General features: G+C 44.5%; 1 protein-coding gene across 3 annotated transcripts in view; it reads right to left on the bottom strand.

Moving 5' to 3' along the window:
• LOC109898975 (golgin subfamily A member 4-like) overlaps positions 1–23,179 on the bottom strand; it is a 50,165-nt gene continuing 26,986 nt past the window's right edge. For 2 of the 3 annotated variants that reach the window (XM_031835193.1, XM_031835192.1), the window contains exons 16-23: positions 21,870–22,000; positions 20,132–20,221; positions 17,298–17,387; positions 13,787–13,862; positions 8,074–8,171; positions 3,801–3,887; positions 2,051–2,182; positions 630–774 (exon numbers count right to left, since the gene is read on the bottom strand). In XM_031835193.1, the coding sequence (XP_031691053.1) occupies positions 2,060–2,182; positions 3,801–3,887; positions 8,074–8,171; positions 13,787–13,862; positions 17,298–17,387; positions 20,132–20,221; positions 21,870–22,000 (695 nt within the window). In that variant the 3' untranslated portion in view covers positions 630–774; positions 2,051–2,059. Of the gene's footprint in view, positions 775–2,050; positions 2,183–3,800; positions 3,888–8,073; positions 8,172–13,786; positions 13,863–17,297; positions 17,388–20,131; positions 20,222–21,869; positions 22,001–23,179 lie in introns of all 3 variants that reach the window. The other variant, XM_020494017.2, reaches the window with a different exon arrangement.

Here is a 23,179-nt window from a genome sequence, read left to right as displayed (position 1 = left end):
TCAGAGTAAATAAAATTGTATTAGCTCGTCTCAAAATGTATTAGCATTGTGCCCTATAGTACAGATTCACTTTGTGTATTTACACTTTACATTATGCTGAGTTTTTATTTTATTGTCTTCACAAAATATAAAGTAGAAAAGCTGTGGGAAACTAACAAGTCAGGGTGTCTAAGTGGTACAGTTCAGGGACAGGAAGAGACAGTTCAGGGACAGGAAGGTACAGTCAAAGGGTCATCTCATCCACATAAATAGAAAGTAGATTCATATTTAGAATCCCTAGAAATAGTCTACATATTCTATTTCTACGATTCCATCACACAGTCATAAGGAGGAAGTGACACACAGTAGAATACAATCAAAACTACTGATACAAACAACCTAAAACCATAGATCAAATGAAAAAAAAACACACAACCAAAGAATCAACTTGAAATCACAATCAACCCAATGATCAACAAAAACTTATTGCACAAGCCATCCATAAAATAGATATATAATTAACCCTGGAAAAAAAAAAATGGTATAATTCATGATTTAAAATCCGTAATTTCATTGTGTGAAATTAGATTGGAAGAAATAGCAACTAGGATGATCCTTCATTGTCTATTTTCTACTTCCCTCGTACCGTATCTCCACACACACACACGAGAAGCAAAAGAAAGGACAGAAAAGTAGAAGGGCTAGATCTGGTCCACAGTGGTGCAGCAGTCTGCAGTCCTTCAGCAGCAGCAGTACCAGCATCATCCTGATACCTGACCCTCATCGTAGCCAGGGCTGAAACAGCAGGGAGAAGAAAGATACAGGATTACATTAACTGCACAAACAGTAATATAAACTCAGTAAAAAAAGAAAACTGTCCTCTTTCAGGACCCTGTCTTTAAAAGATATGTAAAAATCCAAATAACTTCACAGATCTTCATTGCAAAGGGTTTAAAACAGTGTTTCCCATGCTTGTTCAACGAACCATAAACAATTAATGAACATATACCTGTGGAACTGTCGTTAAGACACTAACAGCTTACAGACGGTAGGCAATTAAGGTCACAGTTATGAAAACTTAGGACACTAAAGAGGCCTTTCTACTGACTCTGAAAAACACCAAAAGAAAGCTGCCCAGGGTCCCTGCTCATCTGTGTGAACGTGCCTTAGGCATGCTGCAAGGAGGCATGAGGACTGCAGATGTGGTTGTGTCTCACCAGGGGTGATGGTCGGATTTGCGTTTATCGTCGAAGGAATGAGCGTTACAGAGGCCTGTACTCTGGAGTGGGATCGATTTGGAGGTGGAGGGTGTGTCATGGTCTGGGGCGGTGTGTCACAGCATCATCGTACTGAGCTTGTTGTTATTGCAGGCAATCTCAACGCTGTGCGTTACAGGGAAGACATCCTCCTCCCTCAAGTGGTACCCTTCCTGCAGGCTCATCCTGAGATGACCCTCCAGCATGACAATGCCACCAGCCATACTGCTCGTTCTGTGTGTGACTTCCTGCAAGACAGGAACGTCAGTGTTCTGCCTTGGCCAGCGAAGAGCCTGGATCTCAATCCCATTGAGCACATCTGGGACCTGTTGGATTGGAGGGTGAGGGCTAGGGCCATTCTCCCCCATAAATGTCCAGGAACTTGCAGGTGCCTTGGTGGAAGAGTGGGGTAACATCTCACAGCAATAACTGGAAAATCTGGTGCAGTCCATGAGGAGGAGATGCACTGCAGTACTTAATGCAGCTAGTGGCCACACCAGATACTGACTGTTACTTTTGATTTTGACCCCCCTTTGTTCAGGGACACATTATTCCATTTCTGTTAGTCACATGTCTGTGGAACTTCTTCAGTTTATGTATCTTATGTTCATAAAAATATTTACACGTTAAGGTTGCTGAAAATAAACTCAGTTGACAGTGAGAGGACGTTTCATTTTTTGCTGAGTTTACTACTTTGACTGGTAAGTTGCTTAAAGAACAGAAGCACAAATATCCACCCCCATCTGACCTAAAACACTGTTTTGACTCCACTAAAGCCAGATCTAATATATTGTATGCTTGTACACAGTGCTTACCAATATATCTCAATACTGTAACAGACAAGAGATAAGACATGTCTTCCCCCTCCACGTTCCCATTGCTGTAACTGATACTGTAGTCAGAACAAAGTGCTCTCGATGGTTATTGTTGTTTAAGATGCTGATGATCTGGAAGAGATGATCAATATACAGTGCATTCGGAAAGTATTCAGACCCCTTCCCTTTTCCTCATTTTGTTACATTACAGCGTTATTCTAAAAGTGATGACATACATTTTTTCCTCATCAATCTACAAACAATACCCCATAATGACAAAAGCGAAAACAGGTTTAGATTTTTTTTGCAAATGTAATAAAAACAAAAAAACAGATACCGTATGTAAGTATTCAGACCCTTTTCTATGAGACTCGAAATTGAGCTCAGGTGCATCCTGTTTCCATTGATCATCCTTGAGATGTTTCTACAACTTGATTAGAGTCCACCTGTGATAAATTCAATTGATTGGACATGATTTGGAAAGACACACACCTGTCTATATAAGGTCCCACAGTTGACAGTGCATGTCAGGGCAAAAACCAAGCCATGAGGCCGAAGGAATTGTCCGTAGAGCTCAACGACAGGACTGTGTCGAGTAACAGATCTGGGGAAAGGTACCAAAACATTTCTGCAGCATTGAAGGTCCTCAAGAACACAGCAGAATTCATCCTTCTTAAATGGAAGAAGTTAGTAACCAACAAGTCTCTTCCTAGAGCTGGATGCCCGACCAAACTGAGCAATCGGGGGAGAAGGGCCTTGGTCAGGGAGGTGACCAAGAACCCAATGGACACTCTGACAGAGCTCCAAAGTTCCTCTGTGGAGATGGGAGAACATTCCAGAAGGACAACCATCTCTGCAGCACTCCACCAATCAGGACATTCTGGTAGTGGCCAGACAGAAGCCACTCCTTAGTAAAAGGCACATGACAGCCTGTTGGAGTTTGCCAAAAGGCACCTAAAGACTCTCAGACCATAAGAAACAAGATTCTCTGGTCTGATGAAAGCAAGATTGAACTCTATGGCCTGAATGCCAAGCGTCACGCCTGGAGGAAACCTGGCACCATCCCTACGGTGAAGCATGGTGATGGCAGCATCATGCTGTGGGGATAATTGAAAGGTTCACCTTCTAACAGGACAACAACCTTAAGCACACAGCCAAGACAATGCAGGAGTGGTTTTGGGACAAGTCTCTGAGTTGCCCAGCTAGAGCCCAGACTTGAACCCAATCTAACATTTCTGGAGAGACCTGAAAATAGCTGTGCAGCAACCCTCCCCATCCAACCTGACAGAGCTTGAGAGGATCTGCAGAGGAGAATGTGAGAAAATCCTCACATACAGGTATGCTCAGCTTGTAGCGTCATACCAAATTAGACTCGACGCTGTAATCGCTGCCAAAGCGTGCTTCAACAAAGTACTGAGTACAGGGTCTGAAAACTTATGCAAATTTGATAGTTTATTTTTATAAAATGTAAAACATTCTACAAACCTGTTTTTGCTTTGTCATTATGTGGTATTGTGTGTAGATTGATGAGGAATGAAAACAATTTAAATACATTTTATAATAAGGCTGTAACATAACAAAATGTGGAATACGTTAAGGGGTCTGAATACTTTCCGAATGCACTATAAGCCAAGGTAATGTCTGTAAGCAATTGCTGACAAAGCACGGACTGTGTGTGAGACTGTGTCTGTGTGTGGTTGCATATGGCTCATCGTTAGTAGCTTTACAACAAGGATGAACAGATGCTTACAATTGCTTTTGTATCCTCTTTCTCCAGAACCTGCTGAGCTTGGTCTGGTGGGAACTTGAGCATGGAGGTTATGACTTTAGCCATTGTCTGTGGGAGGGAAGAGAAAACACAGAAATTACTTAGCCATATGACAAAGAAAAGTAGGATACATTCAAATAGGCTGCTTTTTAAAACTTTATCATTTGAAAAAACCTTAAACTTCAACTTTAAGGTGGGGCTGTGGATGTTAATGATATATGTTGGGAAACTGATGACAGTTTCACAACTGAATTTTTGGAGGCAGTTATCTCAATGGCATGGTGTTACGTTCACCAGTTTGTGTTGTTGTGGGTTTGTACGCATATTTCAAGAAGTGGCTTCCTGCATTCCTAAAGCACCCGATTGATCGGCCCCATCACTGATTAGAGCTATGACCCCTCCCTCTCGTCAGGGGATACAGCTGTCTCTTCAATTACAAACTCCTTCTCCAGCTTGATAAAAGCCAGTGTTCCTTCATCAGAAGAGAGCTTCTTTTTATGTCCTGTGTTGGTCAGTGAGTTTTGTTGATATTATTATTTTGTAGCCGCTCCTTCAGAGGTATGTGTATGACAATAGGACGTTACTTTTTCACTTATTCTGTTTCATTGGTTCCCATGGTGGAAGGGGAACACACCTTGGGAGTGTTTAAGCAAGAGGCCTGCGGGCATACAGACAGTATTTAATCTGTCTATGCACACTAGGTAAGACCTGGGCGGACCACCCCCTGTATTTTGGTTAGCGCGCCAGGCGGTGCTAAAGGATAGGTAATTAGTGGGAAGACAGGTAAGGTAGGAGAGGGGATTCCTTAACTAACTTTCTTTGATTTGGTTCCGCCCAGCCCCTTTTCCCCACATTACCGTGTTAAGGAATAATAAATTGTAAACTGTATTTCTCTGCCTCTGTCGTCCATCCCCGCACCTACGATCACACAACTTTTTCACTCCATGGGGAGTTGGGGGGTTGCGTTCCCTCCTCCGAGAGGCGTATGTAACACATGGGTATCCCGCCACATGGTTCCAATGTTTTTCAGTGTCAATTCTTGGCATCCGGGTTTGGATCATGGCAGTGAACCTAGTACTAAATATCCTGGTTTGTCCAGCCATTCTCCCAGCCCAGATCCAACATTGATGCTCAGTGAACCACTGTCTAGCCATTCACGAACGTCAGATCCCCGACTGCAACCCACGACAATCCAACATTGACACTCAGTTAACCCTTAACCAGCCATTCACCCAGCACAGATTGTCCACAACACCCCATACTGAACCAACTTGGGAGTCTAACTCTGTGTCCCTCATCATGATCATATCCAAAATGGAAGTTCAGTGAACCCAAGTCCAGCCATTCACCACTTCAGATCCCTCACTGCAGCCCATAAGACTCTGGGAACCCCTGCCCTCAACACCACCATCAGCTACCCAATCAAATAAGCCTGCTCACAGAACAATTAACCCATTATCTTCATCCTAATCAACTCCAGGTCTATATGCCAGAGTTAGCAGCATGCGTTAGCTATCCCATAAATACTGGGCCTAATCATAAACAGTGCTGCTGTTTGAGGAAAGCAGGGCAACAACCACCGAAAGATCTCTTTGTGTGCTAGAGGAGCTAAACAAGGCCAGCAAGTCTTTGAAATGGCAGCGTGCATCACGTGAATAGTATATGTCTCGGGCCAGGCCTCCTTCAGGACATCCTTCCATTCACAGGGAGGCCATAATGATATGGCTATGACATACAGCTTACTGAGGACCTAGAGGGTAACCCTACTAGCTTTATGTGAGTATCTGATACCCCGCTGACTTTAGGACCGGGTCAACTAGCACTGTTAATTCCCATGCAGAATCATTCATTAGGCCCTGTGCTAAACGAAAACAGAAACACACAATTACTTTTGTATAGGTCTAACTGGGTGATTGCTCTATGTGGGAACGGTGACATTTATTGGCCTCTCTCCATCCAGCCTCCTTTCCCTCCATTTTCTATCGCCTCCTTCTCATCCCTCCTTTCCCTCCATTTTCTATCGCCTCCTTCTCATCCCACCTTTCCCTCCATTTTCTACCGCCTCCTTCTCCTCTCACCATTTCATTGAGGGTAAGCAACTAAATACATGGCAACGTATCCTGAGCTGAAAAAAAGGGAAGTGTGATATCAGTTGTTATATTTCAAGAAACTGGGATTATGAGCTCATATGACCCATTTCAGGAAACTAGGCATGTGTTGCCTACTTAGTGATCCTACTTCACACAAGAGCTATTTGAATGTAATCTTTTTTTGAATGATCAAAATGCATTTTGGAACATGTGAACTTTCATGTGCCTTAATAACAAACTTGTATGCCATCTAAATACGAATAAAATTGTTAAAATTACGAGCCTAGTTGGTTTAGCCACAGAAAAAGCCAACAACCTTCCTGCTAGCCATGATTGGCCGAGGTAATGAGTGGGCTGGACATGCCGAGAGAGGAGTTGGTTTTGGTCTGCCATGTAGAACGCTTCTGGCTATTTGAGCTGGTCAGTATGAGTAGGTAATCCTGTCTAACGTGGCTATTTATTTTTATATATGTTGCTTAGTAGAACTGCATAACTGTTGCTCTCCACTTTCTGGAGAACCAAGTTTTGAATTCAGTGGAATTAGAGTACGATAGCTAAGGAGGTGGAGAAAACACCTGTCTCCGGATTACATCTTCAAACTAAGATCAACCATGGCATCCGTGACAGGGAGAAACGTCCAACAATGATGTATATGGGTAAGACAGCTAGCTACATTTTCAGATATTACACGTTTCTAGATTTGACAGTCGTTTTCATTTCAAGTTAAAGTGTAATGTTAGCTAGCTAAATGTTAGCTGGGTGGCTCGCTAGCTTAGGTTACATGTATGATCTTATTTGTATCTCAGAGCCATTTGCTTGGCTAGTTATAGCTGAATGTTAGCTAGCTAACATTGAACCTTGTTGGTTAGCTACCTGCAGAAACATGCACGGTAGTAACATCATGAGTTGGGATTATGGTTAATTATTTACCTAGCTAGCTAGCTACATGTTTCAACAAAAGACTCCACTAAGCAAATAACCATTTCAGGTGCATTCGTAAATTAAACTCTATTTCAGAGCGCAGAATAACTGATGAATTTATGAATGCTCAACACCTGTTGAATATGGCCGGTGTCAATAAACATCTGCAAAAAAAAACGTAATCAAATTGCTGTCAACAGCACAGTGCTCTGGATAACACGAAAGGCTGAGTAAAATGGTCAGAGTGGGGTGTGTAACAAGCTAGCCAATTACTTCCTTGTTGTTCATCAACTGTAGTGTATGATATCCTTTTGTAGCTCTGTCTCTGCTTTTATCCAATGTAAAGAACATAATAAAATGTTGCTACATAAGACTGAATCAAGGCTGTGGGTCACATACGTGCACTGTCAATGTTCCCTTATCAGAAAAGGTTACTTTAATCCCCTAAAGTCAATTGACACGCCGGTGAATAAAATCTAATTGGCATAATAATAAAACATCTGTCAGTTTCAGCAGATGTTTTTTTTGCATTTGGATGCATCTCAATCCACCCCATCTGCTGATGTAACACTTCTGCATCTGTGGTGAAAGGTGACGGAGCGGTGTTTGTCAGACCATGAGACATCCCAAAATCAATATTCTCAAACGACTGTAGCGCCCGAACAGTTTGACCTACTAACTAGTATGACCACTTTATGGAAAGTGGAGACTCCATCCTGGATGGTGCAACAGTCAAAAGCACTGCACCACAGTGCTGAGGCGCCACTACAATGTGACCGTCTGTTTGTAGCGTCCGAACTATTTGGGCTACAAATGTGACCCCACTGTGGAAAGGGGAGATTAAGACCCCCACAAATGTCACAGGACTCATCTGAAAGAAACCAGGACCAGTTTTAAACAATTAATGGAAGTAGTTTTGTGCATATCCAAAAAAGGGCTTTCTTATATCTCATAGATATAGGACAAACACTTCAAAACCTTGTTTCTTAGCAGTTATTTTTTGACCGTCTTTTTTCCCATTTATGAATGTGTTTCTCTGAGCTAATGTGTTTCTCTAATCTATATTTTAACAAATCATTGTTATAAATGTTTTTGAAACCCTAAGGGGGTTCTAAAACTCAAAATGAAATTGCAAAATGATCCATAGAATAATCTTAAAACAATTCCATATGTCAGCTTAGGACCCCCCCCCACTCTTTAGACTTTTAAGAATGAATGCTAAAGGTGCATATTGATTAAATGACCTTGGTTTCCCGCCCCATCATGTACTCAAACAGGACCTTCCTCAGGTACTCAAACTCTGTGAGTTCTGAGAAGGACTCAGCACTGTAATGGCCAGGATCTGGAACACACAAAACAAAGGTCAGGTTAATGTAGGATAACACATCAGCTCATAGACACTTGACATTTGACAATGTGACTAATTCACATCTATGATGGAGAAGTATTGAATGCTCATTTCTCAACTTCAAGAGCTCATTAATAACCTTTTCTATTCATACACACACACACACACACACACACACACACACACACACACACACACACACACACACACACACACACACACACACACACACCATTATAAATATATACACACACAATATTATGTGTTTATATATAAATAAATAGCGTGTGTATCTATGTAATGATGTGTGTGTCTATATAATGGTGTGTGTGTGTGTGTGTGTGTGTGTGTCTCATGGTGTGTCTGTTGAAGTTGGTTTACATACACCTTAGCCAAATACATTTAAACTCAGTTTTTCACAATTCCTGACATTTAATCAGAGTAAAAATCTTAGGTCAGTTAGGATCACCACTTTATTTTAAGAATGGAAAAATGTAGAATAATAGTAGAGAATGATTTATTTCAGATTCTGTTTCTTTCATCACATTCCCAGTGGGTCAGAAGTTTACATACACTCAATTAGTATTTGGTAGCGTTGCCTTTAAATTGGGTCAAACGTAGCCTTCTACAGGCTGCCCACAATAAGTTGGTTGAATTTTGGCCCATTCCGCCTAACAGAGCTGGTGTAACTAGGTCAGGTTTGTAGGCCTCCTTGCTCGCACACGCTTTTTCAGTTCTGCCCACCAATTTTCTATGGGATTGAGGTCAGGGCTTTCAAATCAAATAAAAACAAATGTATTCATATTGCCCTTCTTACATCAGCTGATACCTCAAAGTTCTGTACAGAAACCCAGCCTAAAACCCCAAACAGCAAACAATGCAGGTGTAGAAGCACGGTGGCTAGGAAAAACTCCCTAGAAAGGCCAAAACCTAGAAAGAAACATAGAGAGGAACCAGGCTATGAGGGGCGGCCAGTCCTCTTCTGGCTGTGCCGGGTGGAGATTATAATGTGATGGCCACTCCAATACCTTGACTTTGTTGTCCTTAAGCTATTTTGCCACAACTTTGGAAGTATGCTTGGGGTCACTGTCCATTTTGAAAGACCCATTTGCGACCAAGCATTAACTTCCTGACTGATGTCTTGAGATGTTGCTTTCATATATCCACAAAATGTTCCTTCCTCATGAGGCCATCTATTTTGTGAAGTGCACCCGTCCCTCCTGCAGCAAAGCACCTCCACAACATGATGCTGCCACCTCAGTGCTTCACGGTTGGGATGTTGTTCTTCAGCTTGCAAGCCTCCCCCTTTTCCTCCAAACATAATAATGGTCATTATGGCCAAACAGTTCTATTTTTGTTTCATCAGACCAGAGGACATTTCTCCAAAAAGTACGATCTTTGTCCCCATGTGCAGTTGCAAACCGTAGTCTGGATCTTTTATGGTGGTTTTGGAGCAGTGGCTTCTTCCTTGCTGAGCGGCCTTTCAGGTTATGTGGATATAGGACTTGTTTTACTGTGGACTTTTGTACCGGTTTCCTCCAGCATCTTCACAAGGTCCTTTGCTGTTGTTCTGGGATTGATTTGTACTTTTCGCACAAAAGTCTGTTCATCTCTAGGAGACAGAACGCATCTCCTTCCTGAGTGGTATAATGGCTGCGTGGTCCCATGGTGTTTATACTTGCATACTATTGTTTGTACAGATGACCGTGGTACCTTCAGGAGTTTGTAAATTGCTCCCAAGGATGAACCAGACTTGTGGTCTACAATTTTTTTCCCCCCGAGGTCTTGGCTGATTTCTTTTGATTTTCCCATGATGTCAAGCAAAAAGAGTCTCTGAGTTTGAAGGTAGGCCTTGAAATACATCCACAGGTACACCTCCAATTGACTCAAATTATGTCAATTAGCCTATCAGAAGCTTTTAAAGTCATGACATCATTTTCTGGAATTTTCCAAGCTGTTGTATGGCAGTCAATTTAGTGTATGTAAACTTCTGACCCACTGGAATTGTGATACAGTGAAATATAAGTTAAGTAATCTGTCTGTAAACAATTGTTAGAAAAATTACTTGTGTCATGCAAAGTGGATGTCCTAACCGACTTGCCAATACTATAGTTTGTTACCAAGAAATTTGTGGAGTGGTTGAAAAATAAGTTTTAATGACTCCAACCTAAGTGTATGTAAACTTCCGACTTCAACTGTAGATACACGCACACACACCAATTTACATTGCGATGTACAGGTAACTGTCAAAATAAAGGAAACACCGACATAAAGTGTCTTAATAGGGCCACTAAGAGCCAGAACAGCTTCAATGCACCGTGGCAAAGATTCTACAAGTGTCTGGAACTCTATTGGATGGATGCGACACCATTCTTCCAAGAGAAATTCAAAAAATTTGGTGTTTTGTTGATGGTGGTGAACGCTGTCCTCGCCGCCTCTCCAGAATCTCATAAGTGTTCAATTGGGTTGAGATTTGGTGACAGATGGCCATGTTATATGGTTTACATAATTTTCATGCTCAATAAACCACTCAGTGACCACTCGTGCCCTGTGGATGGGGGCATTGGCCTGCCCAGCATTTTTATACATGAACCTAAGCATGATGGGATGTTAACTGCATAAATAACACAGGAACCACACCTGTGTGTAGGTACCTGCTTTCAATATTAACTCAGCAAAAAAAGAAACGCCCCTCTTTCAGGACCCTGTCTTTCAAAGATAATTTGTAAAAATCCAAATAATTTCACAGATCTTCATTGTAAAGGGTTTAAACACTGTTTCCCCATGCTTGTTCAATGAACCATAAACAATTCATGAACATGCACCTGTGGAACGGATGTTAAGACACTAACAGCTTACAGATGGTAGACAATTAAGGTCACAGTTATGAAAACTTAGGACACAAAAAAAAGAGGCCTTTCTACTGACTCTGAAAAACATAAAACGAAAGATGCCCAGGGTCCCTGCTCATCTGTGTGAATGTGCATTAGGAATGCTGCAAGGAGACATGAGGACTGCAGGTTTGGCCAGGGTAATAAATTGCAATGTCCATACTGTGAGACGCCAAAGACAGCACTACAGGGAGACAGGACGGACAGCTGATCGTCCTCGCAGTGGCAGACCACGTGTAACGACACCTGCACAGGATCCGAACATCACACCTGTGTGACAGGTACAAGATGGCAACAACAACTGCCAGAGTTACACCAGGAACACACAATCCCTCCATCAGTGCTCCAACTGTCCTCAATATGCTGAGAGAGGCTGGACTGAGGGCTTGAAGGCCGGTTGTAAAGGCAGGTCCTCACCAGTAACAACGTCGCTGGACCAGACAGGACTGGCAAATCCCATTGAGCACGTCTGGGACCAGTTGGATCGGAGGGTGAGGGCTAGAGCCATTCCACCCAGAAATGTCCGGGAACTTGCAGGTGCCTTGGTGGAAGAGTGGGTTAACATCTCACAGCAAGAACTGGCAAATCTGGTGCAGTCCATTAGTAGGAGATGCACTGCAGTGCTTAATGCAGCTGGTGGCCACACCAGATACTGACTGTTGCTTTTGATTATTATTCCATTTCTGTTAGTCACATGTCTGTGGAACTTGTTCACTTTATGTCGGTTGTTGAATCTTGTTACATTCATACAAATATTTACACATGTTAAGTTTGCTGAAAATAAATGCAGTTGACAGTGAGAGGATGTTTCTTGTTTTTGTATCCCTCATTTACTCAAGTGTTTCCCTTATGTTGGCAGTTACGTGTAGTTCTCAGTTCTAAACGTGTATTCCATTATTCATCGGCTCTATGTAAACGCCACTTCTAAATTTAGCACGGAGTCATCTAATGTTCCACCCTGATTCTGTCGGCCATACTGTTTAGCTGACATGACATTATGTTTCAATTAGCAACAGTTCTGAACATAGAAACCCTGACAGCAGTGAACAGGGGTCGGTTCAAACCACCAAAACTAGAAAGAATGGCACATGGCCCTACATGAGCACTTGTACACTGCAAGAAAATTCCAACCAGGCCTGTTCAGATGCATTGCTCCATCCTCCCCTGTACCTAGGGAGACAGAGTTATGTCTCAATTACCACGGTGTGAAATCCCAACCGGTCACACTTCAAAATAGCAATCATGTTAGTTCTTCTCCATCCTCTTCAAGGGAAACAAAGTCCATTCCATGGAGATGTTTAGGCCAGTGAAGTGGTTGCAACTTAAAAACACCCTCCCATTTCTCTGGAATAGCCATTTACATTTTAGTCATTTAACAGATGCTCTTATCCAGAGCGACTGACATTAGTGCATTCATCAGATACACGATGACACTGTAGGCCCCTGGCTGTGCCAGCGGAGAAGGGCAGCTTGATGTTGAAAGGAAAAGGGTTAGGAAAGCTGGGAAAATGAAGGGGTGAAGAAGAGAAAGAGAAGAGGTAGAGGACAAACTAGTCTTTGATCATCAGGCGTGGAGAAATGGCCTGGCTAATAAATCCTTTCAGCTTTGTGTCCTCCTGACCTCCAGGCCCCGGACCCCAGGAAGAGTAGCCCAGATGAACCCACAGTAGAGTAACACTCACACTGGGCCATGAGGCACCAGTTACTTTTTATTGTGCTGCTGCTGCTAATGTTGTAGCTATCAATTGTCCCATTAGCAATAGTCCATATTAGCAGACTTACATTTTAAACTTCACATTCCTCTAGTAAAGGCAATTTATTGTTATTATCAGTAAAATGTCCTCGATATATGGTCAGTTTGGTCGGTATCGATTATTTTCAGTTTATCGTTCCAGCTCTAATATGAAGTAATGGGTTATGCATAAGGGGGAAAGGTTAGGATGTGACCTGGCTGAGAGGGTTGTTCAGACACCCAGAGGGTTGTTCAGACACCCAGAGGGTTGTTCAGACACCCAGAGGGTTGTTCAGACACCCAGAGGGTTGTTCAGACACCCAGAGGGTTGTTCAGACACCAAGAGGGTTGTTCAGACACCAAGAGGGTTGTTCAGACACCAAGAGGGTTGTTCAGACACCTAGGCAAAAAAACTGTGGACTACTAAAGTCTTGGGTTGGAGAGAGTGTTAGAAATTGAGTGGTGTAACTTCAGGCCAGGGGGGAAGTGCACTGTGCTGCATTAGAGGTTTTCACATGGGAAACAAGACTGCAGCCTGCAAAAGTCATTATGTCCTGGGATGAATTTTCACCCCTACCTCCTCACCCCCCTTTCCCATCCGACAGACGATTCTCTTTATTACGCCAGCAGGGAAAGTCCATAAGAGGTTAGAATTTAGTTTGATAGTCCTCCCCCTCTACCCTGTCCTCCATGCAGAGAAGATATAATTTATAATAGGGTTGAGATTGATATGATTGAGACACTACTGTGGGGGCTTCATCTTAGTGATGTTGAACTAACAGCCGCAATGTCCTATTACACTAAATGGCTGACTGAATATCCTTACTCATTTTCCATGTGGTCCTTTTGAGCTAAGAAGATGATTGAAAAGTTTATATTTTTCAGAAAACATCTTACAGGGGAAGTTAACATTACTTTTTGAATGTATGTATATATTTAAAGTAGTATAGACGTTTAATATAGATGAATATAGATGTTTACATTACCTTTGAACATGGTCCCCAGATGAGTCACCACTGAGTTTTTGTGGAATAATTTCATCTTGTCCTCCAGTGAGTGGATCTAGGAGAGAGTGCAGTAGAAACACATATGACTGACTCCCAATGAATGGATCAAGGAAAGCGAGAGAGAGCGAGAGAGAGAGAGAGAGCGAGAACACCACCACTACTGAACCAAGCTGATAACACCACCACTACTGAACCAAGCTGATAACACCACCACTACTGAACCAAGCGGATAACACCACCACTACTGAACCAAGCTGATAACACCACCACTACTGAACCAAGCTGTACTGGACTAACCTGATAACACCACCACTACTGAACCAAACTGATAACACCGCCACTACTGAACCAAGCTGTACTGGACTAACCTGATAACACCACCATTACTGAACCAAGCTGTACTGGACTAACCTGATAACACCACCACTACTGAACCAAGCTGTACTGGACTAACCTGATAACACCACCACTACTGAACCAAGCTGATAACACCACCACTACTGAACCAAGCTGATAACACCACCACTACTGAACCAAGCTGATAACACCACCACTACTGAACCAAGCTGATAACACCACCACTACTGAACCAAGCTGTACTGGACGTACCTGATAACACCACCACTACTGAACCAAGCTGTACTGGACTAACCTGATAACACCACCACTATTGAACCAACCTGATAACACCACCACTACTGAACCAAGCTGTACTGGACTAACCTGATAACAATACCACCACTACTGAACCAAGCTGTACTGGACTAACCTGATAACACCATCACTACTGAACCAAGCTGTACTGGACTAAGCTGATAACACCACCATTACTGAACCAAGCTGTACTGGACGTACCTGATAACACCACCACTACTGAACCAAGCTGTACTGGACTAACCTGATAACACCACCACTACTGAACCAACCTGATAACACCACCACTACTACTGTACCAAGCTGTACTGGACTAACCTGATAACAATACCACCACTACTGAACCAAGCTGTACTGGACTAACCTGATAACACCACCATTACTGAACCAAGCTGTACTGGACTAACCTGATAACACCACCATTACTGAACCAAGCAGTACTGGACTAACCTGATAACACCACCACTACTGAACCAAGCTGTACTGGACGTACCTGATAACACCACCACTACTGAACCAAGCTGTACTGGACTAACCTGATAACACCACCACTACTGAACCAAGCTGATAACACCACCACTACTGAACCAAGCTGTACTGGACGTACCTGATAACACCACCATTACTGAACCAAGCTGTACTGGACTAACCTGATAACACCACCATTACTGAACCAAGCTGTACTGGACTAACCTGATAACACCACCACTACTGAACCAAGCTGTACTGGACTAACCTGATAACACCACCACTACTGAACCAAGCTGTACTGGACTAACCTGATAACACCACCACTACTGAACCAAGCTGATAACACCACCACTACTGAACCAAGCTGTACTGGACGTACCTGATAACACCACCACTACTGAACCAAGCTGTACTGGACTAACCTGATAACACCACCACTACTGAACCAACCTGATAACACCACCACTACTGAACCAAGCTGTACTGGACTAACCTGATAACACCACCACTACTGAACCAACCTGATAACACCACCACTACTGAACCAAGCTGTACTGGACTAACCTGATAACACCACCACTACTGAACCAACCTGATAACACCACCACTACTACTGTACCAAGCTGTACTGGACTAACCTGATAACACCACCAATACTGAACCAACCTGATAACACCACCACTACTGAACCAAGCTGTACTGGACTAAGCTGATAACACCACCATTACTGAACCAAGCTGTACTGGACGTACCTGATAACACCACCACTACTGAACCAAGCTGTACTGGACTAACCTGATAACACCACCACTACTGAACCAACCTGATAACACCACCACTACTACTGTACCAAGCTGTACTGGACTAACCTGATAACAATACCACCACTACTGAACCAAGCTGTACTGGACTAACCTGATAACACCACCATTACTGAACCAAGCTGTACTGGACTAACCTGATAACACCACCATTACTGAACCAAGCAGTACTGGACTAACCTGATAACACCACCACTACTGAACCAAGCTGTACTGGACGTACCTGATAACACCACCACTACTGAACCAAGCTGTACTGGACTAACCTGATAACACCACCACTACTGAACCAAGCTGATAACACCACCACTACTGAACCAAGCTGTACTGGACGTACCTGATAACACCACCATTACTGAACCAAGCTGTACTGGACTAACCTGATAACACCACCATTACTGAACCAAGCTGTACTGGACTAACCTGATAACACCACCACTACTGAACCAAGCTGATAACACCACCACTACTGAACCAAGCTGTACTGGACGTACCTGATAACACCACCACTACTGAACCAAGCTGTACTGGACTAACCTGATAACACCACCACTACTGAACCAACCTGATAACACCACCACTACTGAACCAAGCTGTACTGGACTAACCTGATAACACCACCACTACTGAACCAACCTGATAACACCACCACTACTGAACCAAGCTGTACTGGACTAACCTGATAACACCACCACTACTGAACCAACCTGATAACACCACCACTACTACTGTACCAAGCTGTACTGGACTAACCTGATAACACCACCAATACTGAACCAACCTGATAACACCACCACTACTGAACCAAGCTGTACTGGACTAACCTGATAACACCACCACTACTGAACCGACCTGATAACACCACCACTACTACTGTACCAAGCGGTACTGGACTAACGTGATAACAATACCACCACTACTGAACCAAGCTGTACTGGACTAACCTGATAACACCACCACTACTGAACCAACCTGATAACACCACCACTACTGAACCAAGCTGTACTGAACCAACCTGATAACACCACCACTACTGAACCAAGCTGTACTGGACTAACCTGATAACACCACCACTACTGAACCAACCTGATAACACCACCACTACTACTGTACCAAGCTGTACTGGACTAACGTGATAACAATACCACCACTACTGAACCAAGCTGTACTGGACTAACCTGATAACACCACCACTACTGAACCAAGCTGTACTGGACTAACCTGATAACACCACCACTATTGAACCAAGCTGTACTGGACTAACCTGATAACACCACCACTATTGAACCAAGCTGTACTGGACTAACCTGATAACACCACCACTACTGAACCAAGCTGTACTGGACTAACCTGATAACACCACCACTATTGAACCAAGCTGTACTGGACTAACCTGATAACACCACCACTACTGAACCAAGCTGTACTGGACTAACCTGATAACACCACCACTATTGCTGGAACCACAATGGAAAGGTCAATGTGAAAAGAACACTTCCAAGCCAGCAGAGTATGGTTCGGCTTGATCACCCCTTAACACTCACCCTGTCGACAAAGTGCTGTTCCTTCAGCCTGGCTTCACTCAGCAGGGTGGTCTTCTCAGCTAGCTGGGCCTGCAGCTCCTCCACACCCATCTGAAACAACACAATCATCAATAACAGACATGAGTAACAAATCATTACGGACATTTAGGTCTGGTTTTAGACCTTCCTCCTAAACGAATGGTGAAATGGTTTTTGAATCGTTTCAGAGCTCCCCTGAAAAGATATTCCAATCTCAAATGGGATTCACCCGGACAATGAATCAATAAAGTACATGTGACTTGACTAGGAGAATTGTGTGAGTAAATCATGGATATATAGTGCAATACTTATTGGAAACAGGCGCACACACACAGGCGCACACACACACACACACACAGACAGGCGCACACACACACACACACACAGACAGACAGGCGCACACACACACACAGACAGACGCACACACAGACAGACAGGCGCACACACAGACAGACAGGCGCACACACACACACACAGACAGGCGTGCACACACACACACACACAGACAGGCGCGCGCACACACACAGACAGGCGCGCACACACACACAGACAGGCGCGCACAGACAGGCGCGCACAGACACGCGCGCACACAGACAGGCGCGCACACAGACAGGCGCGCACACACACACAGACAGGCGCGCACACACACACAGACAGGCGCGCACACACACACAGACAGGCGCGCACAGACACAGACAGGCGCGCACACAGACAGGCGCGCACACAGACAGACGCGCACACAGACAGGCGCGCACACACACACAGACAGGTGCGCACACACACACAGACAGGTGCGCACACACACACACAGACAGGTGCGCACACACACACACAGACAGGTGCGCACACACACACAGACAGGTGCGCACACACACACACACACACACACAGGCGCGCACACACACACAGACAGGCGCGCACACACACACAGACAGGCGCGCACACACAGACAGGCGCGCACACACACACACACACACACACAGGCGCACACACACACACAGGCGCGCACACACACACAGGCGCGCACACAGACAGACAGGCGCGCACACACACACACACAGACAGGCGCGCACACACAGACAGGCGCGCACACACACAGACAGGCGCGCACACACACAGACAGGCGCGCACACACACAGACAGGCGCGCACACACACAGACAGGTGCACACAGACAGGCGCACACAGACACAGACAGGCGCGCACACAGACAGGCGCGCACACACACACACAGACAGGCGCGCACACACACACACAGACAGGCGCGCACACACACACACAGACAGGCGCACACACACACAGACAGGCGCACACACACACAGACAGGCGCACACACACAGACGCGCACACACACACAGACGCGCACACACACACACCGACAGGCGCGCGCACACACACCGACAGGCGCGCGCACACACACACACACAGACAGGCGCGCGCACACACACACACAGACAGGCGCGCGCACACACACACACAGACATGCGCGCACACACACACAGACAGGCGCGCACACACACACAGACAGGCGCGCACACACACACAGACAGGCACGCACACACAGACAGGCAGGCGCACGCACACACACACACAGGCACACACACACACAGACAGGCACACACACGCACACACACAGACAGGCGCACACACACACACAGACAGGCGCGCACACACACACAGACAGGCGTGCACACACACACACAGACAGGCGCGCACACACACACAGACAGGCGCACACACACACACACACACAGACGCACACACACACAGACGCACACACACACAGACAGGCGCGCACACACACACGCACAGACAGGCGCGCGCACACACACACACACACACAGACAGGCGCACACACACACACACAGACAGGCGCACACAGACACAGACAGGCGCACACACCGACACAGGCGCAAAGACAGACGTACACCCACACCCACAGACAGCCACACACAGACACCCCCACACAGACACAGACGTTTTACTCCACAACTAAGTAGAAGATTGGTGAAACAAACTGTTCATCTCTGTTAGAACTGGAACTTATAAAGGACCTGAGAGTAGGCCTATGTCGACTGGCTTAACTTTCCACACAACCAGTAATCTTTCTTCCGTCAGACACATGGGTGTTTCAAATAGAGATCCACAGAGAGGTTGGGTCAATACAGTTGCAGTTGGTGTGGAGGTGTGTCTGTCTGTCAGTGTGTGTGTCCTTTGTGAGGGGGGCGAGCAGGAAACGGTATTACTGTATTGCTTCAACAGAAACCCATTGTAAATGTCAGCTATCCAATCCAAGCTGACTAAAAAACACTGTATTGAAACACAGGCTCCAGTCTATATAGAGAAAATGGTGCCATGTGGGACTCGTACCATTAGTTTCTAGCATCTGCGCAGTCGGTGGCCGTGTCCCAAATACCATCCTATTCCCTTTATAGTGCACTACTTTTGGCCAGAGATCTATGGGTTCTGGTCCAAAGTAGTGCACTAAATAGGGGATAGGGAGTCATTTGGGACACACAGTCGGTGGGAAAATACCACAGATATGGCATCCTCTTGACATCCTGTCTGCGGGGGTAAATTAAATACAGTCTGTGTAAACCGGTTAACATGTAGTGATGGGGGTGGCGATATCCTCAAAGTTAAAATAGGCAGGCCAATAACCAGAGGGTTGCCGGTTTGAATCTGGCAGGAGTGAGCCAAGCAACCAGTGGGCGGTGGTAGTTAACCCTCAAACTGCTCTGCGGCTAATGCTACTGTATTTCGCTAGCTGTACTGCTAGCTTCACCCTGTAAACATGGATGAACTGAGATACTGTACCTCTCCACTGGCGCTGTGGGTCCTTGCCTGCAGATCCTCCAGCTTTTTCTGTACCTGACACACTCTGTCCCCCATCTCCTCCTCTCGACTCTTGACGGGAAGAAAAAGGAAAATCACAGCTAGTCATTTCCTACAGTGTTTCATCTCTTACAAAATACTCAAAAACGGCATTAGTTTCCCAAAAACGGCCCCTTTTTCTTATTTTTGTCAATATTTTTTGATAAAGTTCTTTGTCTGCACATTTAATTTGTTGTTTATTTTGTCACAAATAATTCAGCTAAAAGCCCTTCAGTGTGGATCAGTATAGTCTGATATCACAGTATTGTCAGTCCGTGTTACTCTACTTCAGGCCTCCCTACTTTAATTATGTCTGGTGATGAGTGGGAGAAGACAGCTTTTAGCTGTCAACTTAGCTGAGCCAATCCTCAACAACCAATTTTTCCCGATGAAATCTATGTGGAAAAAAACTACTATTACAAATGACTTTTAGTTGAGGGAAATGTGAAGAGCTGAGAATTCCACGTGACTAATGGACATTTGATTTGACATGGAGCTCCTTTTCATCTGTTTTGTCCAATCAGAAGCATGCAGAATATTTCAAGCAATCCTCTCACTGGCAGAATGGACATCTTTCAGTGGCGCGGTCTGACTGAGCTGATCTGCCCGGCTCTCCCACACAGCTCCCAGGCGGTCTCTTCAGTCACTCGTCAATCTTTTCAACTGATGTGAAGCCAGGACATTGGACTTGTAGCTAACCTCAACTAGAAACAATGTTTCTGCTCTCTTAATTTCATTTAGGGTATTTTTGCCTTGATTACATCAGAAGCTCTACTTTCCCATGTGTGTAGTTATTCATTCATCTGTGTTGCCACTACCATGCCGTGGTCTGCAAATGAAAAACAAATGCTATTTGTTGAATATTAGGACTAAAGTAAAAGATTTTTGTAAAGCTCAAACTCTCTGCTTTTAAGGAAACCACTTATTTACCCCCCTTGACAGTTAAGATGGGGAGAAAATCAGGGCTGTAAATTGTTTAACCTGTAGCCAAGTCTTTATAACCTTTATGGTTAATTATGGCTGGCATTGGTAACAATATCAATGTTGCCAGCTTTACTGGGCTTTACGAGGGCATAGCTGGACAAGGCCATGTGAATGACTTAAAACTAGGCTAAAATTGTCCAGAGTTTTAGTCGACTGATAATAACTAAAACTAACAAAGGATGACATTACTAAAATGTGACGAAGACTAAAAAGTATTTAAGACTAAATCTAAAATAGCTGCCAAAATGAAGACTGCTAGAGACTGACAGGAGGGAGGTGGTTCCATGTCAGTAATAGTTTCATGAGGATGGGTGGAGTACATGTACTTTTCCTTTAAAGTTCAAAGCTGAAAAATATGTCAGGAACTGATAGGAGTTTCCATATGATAGTGCAGACTAGTGTTTTCACGATACTTGTATCACAATACTCTGAGAATCATGGCATGGAAACAAAACAGGAAGCGGACAGATTATTCTGAGGAAAACCATCCTAATGTTGGGCCAGTAACTCCTACTTGTAATCTACTTCCTAAAAGCAAACCAGTTAGTCTGTGTATAATGATTGTCAATAGTCTAATCTAACTATATACGTTAAATTGCACGGTCTACGTAGCTACACAGTAATAGCTGTAGTAGTAAAGTTCAAGTTACATAGGAACTACAATATAATTACATTGTGTTATTGATTCGTACTGTACCTGGAGGACCTGCTCATATCGTTGGACCGTTCTGTTTAAGTCATCATCTTTCTGGGCGATCACCTTCTGGAGCTGATTGGTCTCCTCCCGATGGCTGTCCATAAGCTCCACCTCCACGCTCTGGGCCTTCCCTGGTTGGTGGAGAAGACAGGAGGAGTGAGGAAAGAGGAGGAGTATGAGGAGGAGTGCTAATATAGGATCAGTTTGGCCTTTTCGATCAGATGAAATTGTATTAGTTACTTACAAGCCCCTAAACGTCAGTGCAGTTAAAATAAATACAGATAAGAATGAGAAAAGTAATTATAGAGAAGCAGTAAAAGAAATATTATATACACTGCTCAAAAAAATTAAGGGAACACTGAAATAACACATCCTAGATCTTGAATGAATTAAATATTCTTATTAAATAATTTTTTCTTTACATAGTTGAATGTGCTGACAACAAAATCACACAAAAATTATCAATGGAAATCAAATTTATCAACCCATGAAGGTCTGGATTTGGAGTCACCCTCAAAATTAAAGTGGAAAACCACACTACAGGCTGATCCAACTTTGATGTAATGTCCTTAAAACAAGTCAAAATGAGGCTCAGTAGTGTGTGTGGCCTCCACGTGCCTGTATGACCTCCCTACAACTCCTGGACAGTCTGTGGTGCAACGTGGCGTTGGTGGATGGAGCGAGACATGATGTCCCAGATGTGCTCAATTGGATTCTGGTCTGGGGAACGGGCGGGCCAGTCCATAGCATCAAGGCCTTCCTCTTGCAGGAACTACTGACACACTCCAGCCACATGAGGTCTAGCATTGTTTTGCATTAGGAGGAACCCAGGGCCAACCGCACCAGCATATGGTCTCACAAGGGGTCTGAGGATCTCATCTCGGTACCTAATGGCAGTCAGGCTACCTCTGGCGAACACATGGAGGGCTGTGCGGCCCCCCAAAGAAATGCCACCCCACACCATGACTGACCCACCGCCAAACCGGTCATGCTGGAGGATGTTGCAGGCAGCAGAACATTCTCCACTGCGTCTCCAGACTCTGTCACATGTGCTCAGTGTGAACCTGCTTTCATCTGTGAAGAGCACAGGGCGCCAGCGGCGAATTTGCCAATCTTAGTGTTCTCTGGCAAATGCCAAACGTCCTGCACGGTGTTGGGCTGTAAACACAACCCCCACCTGTGGACGTCGGGCCCTCATACCACCCTCATGGAGTCTGTTTCTGACCGTTTGAGCAGACACATGCACATTTGTGGCCTGCTGGAGGTCATTTTGCAGGGCTCTGGCAGTGCTCCCCCTGCTCCTCCTTGCA

Source organism: Oncorhynchus kisutch, linkage group LG11 (genome assembly GCF_002021735.2).
Source record: "Oncorhynchus kisutch isolate 150728-3 linkage group LG11, Okis_V2, whole genome shotgun sequence".
Lineage (NCBI taxonomy): Eukaryota > Metazoa > Chordata > Actinopteri > Salmoniformes > Salmonidae > Oncorhynchus > Oncorhynchus kisutch.
This window is presented reverse-complemented; position numbering and strand designations above follow the sequence as displayed.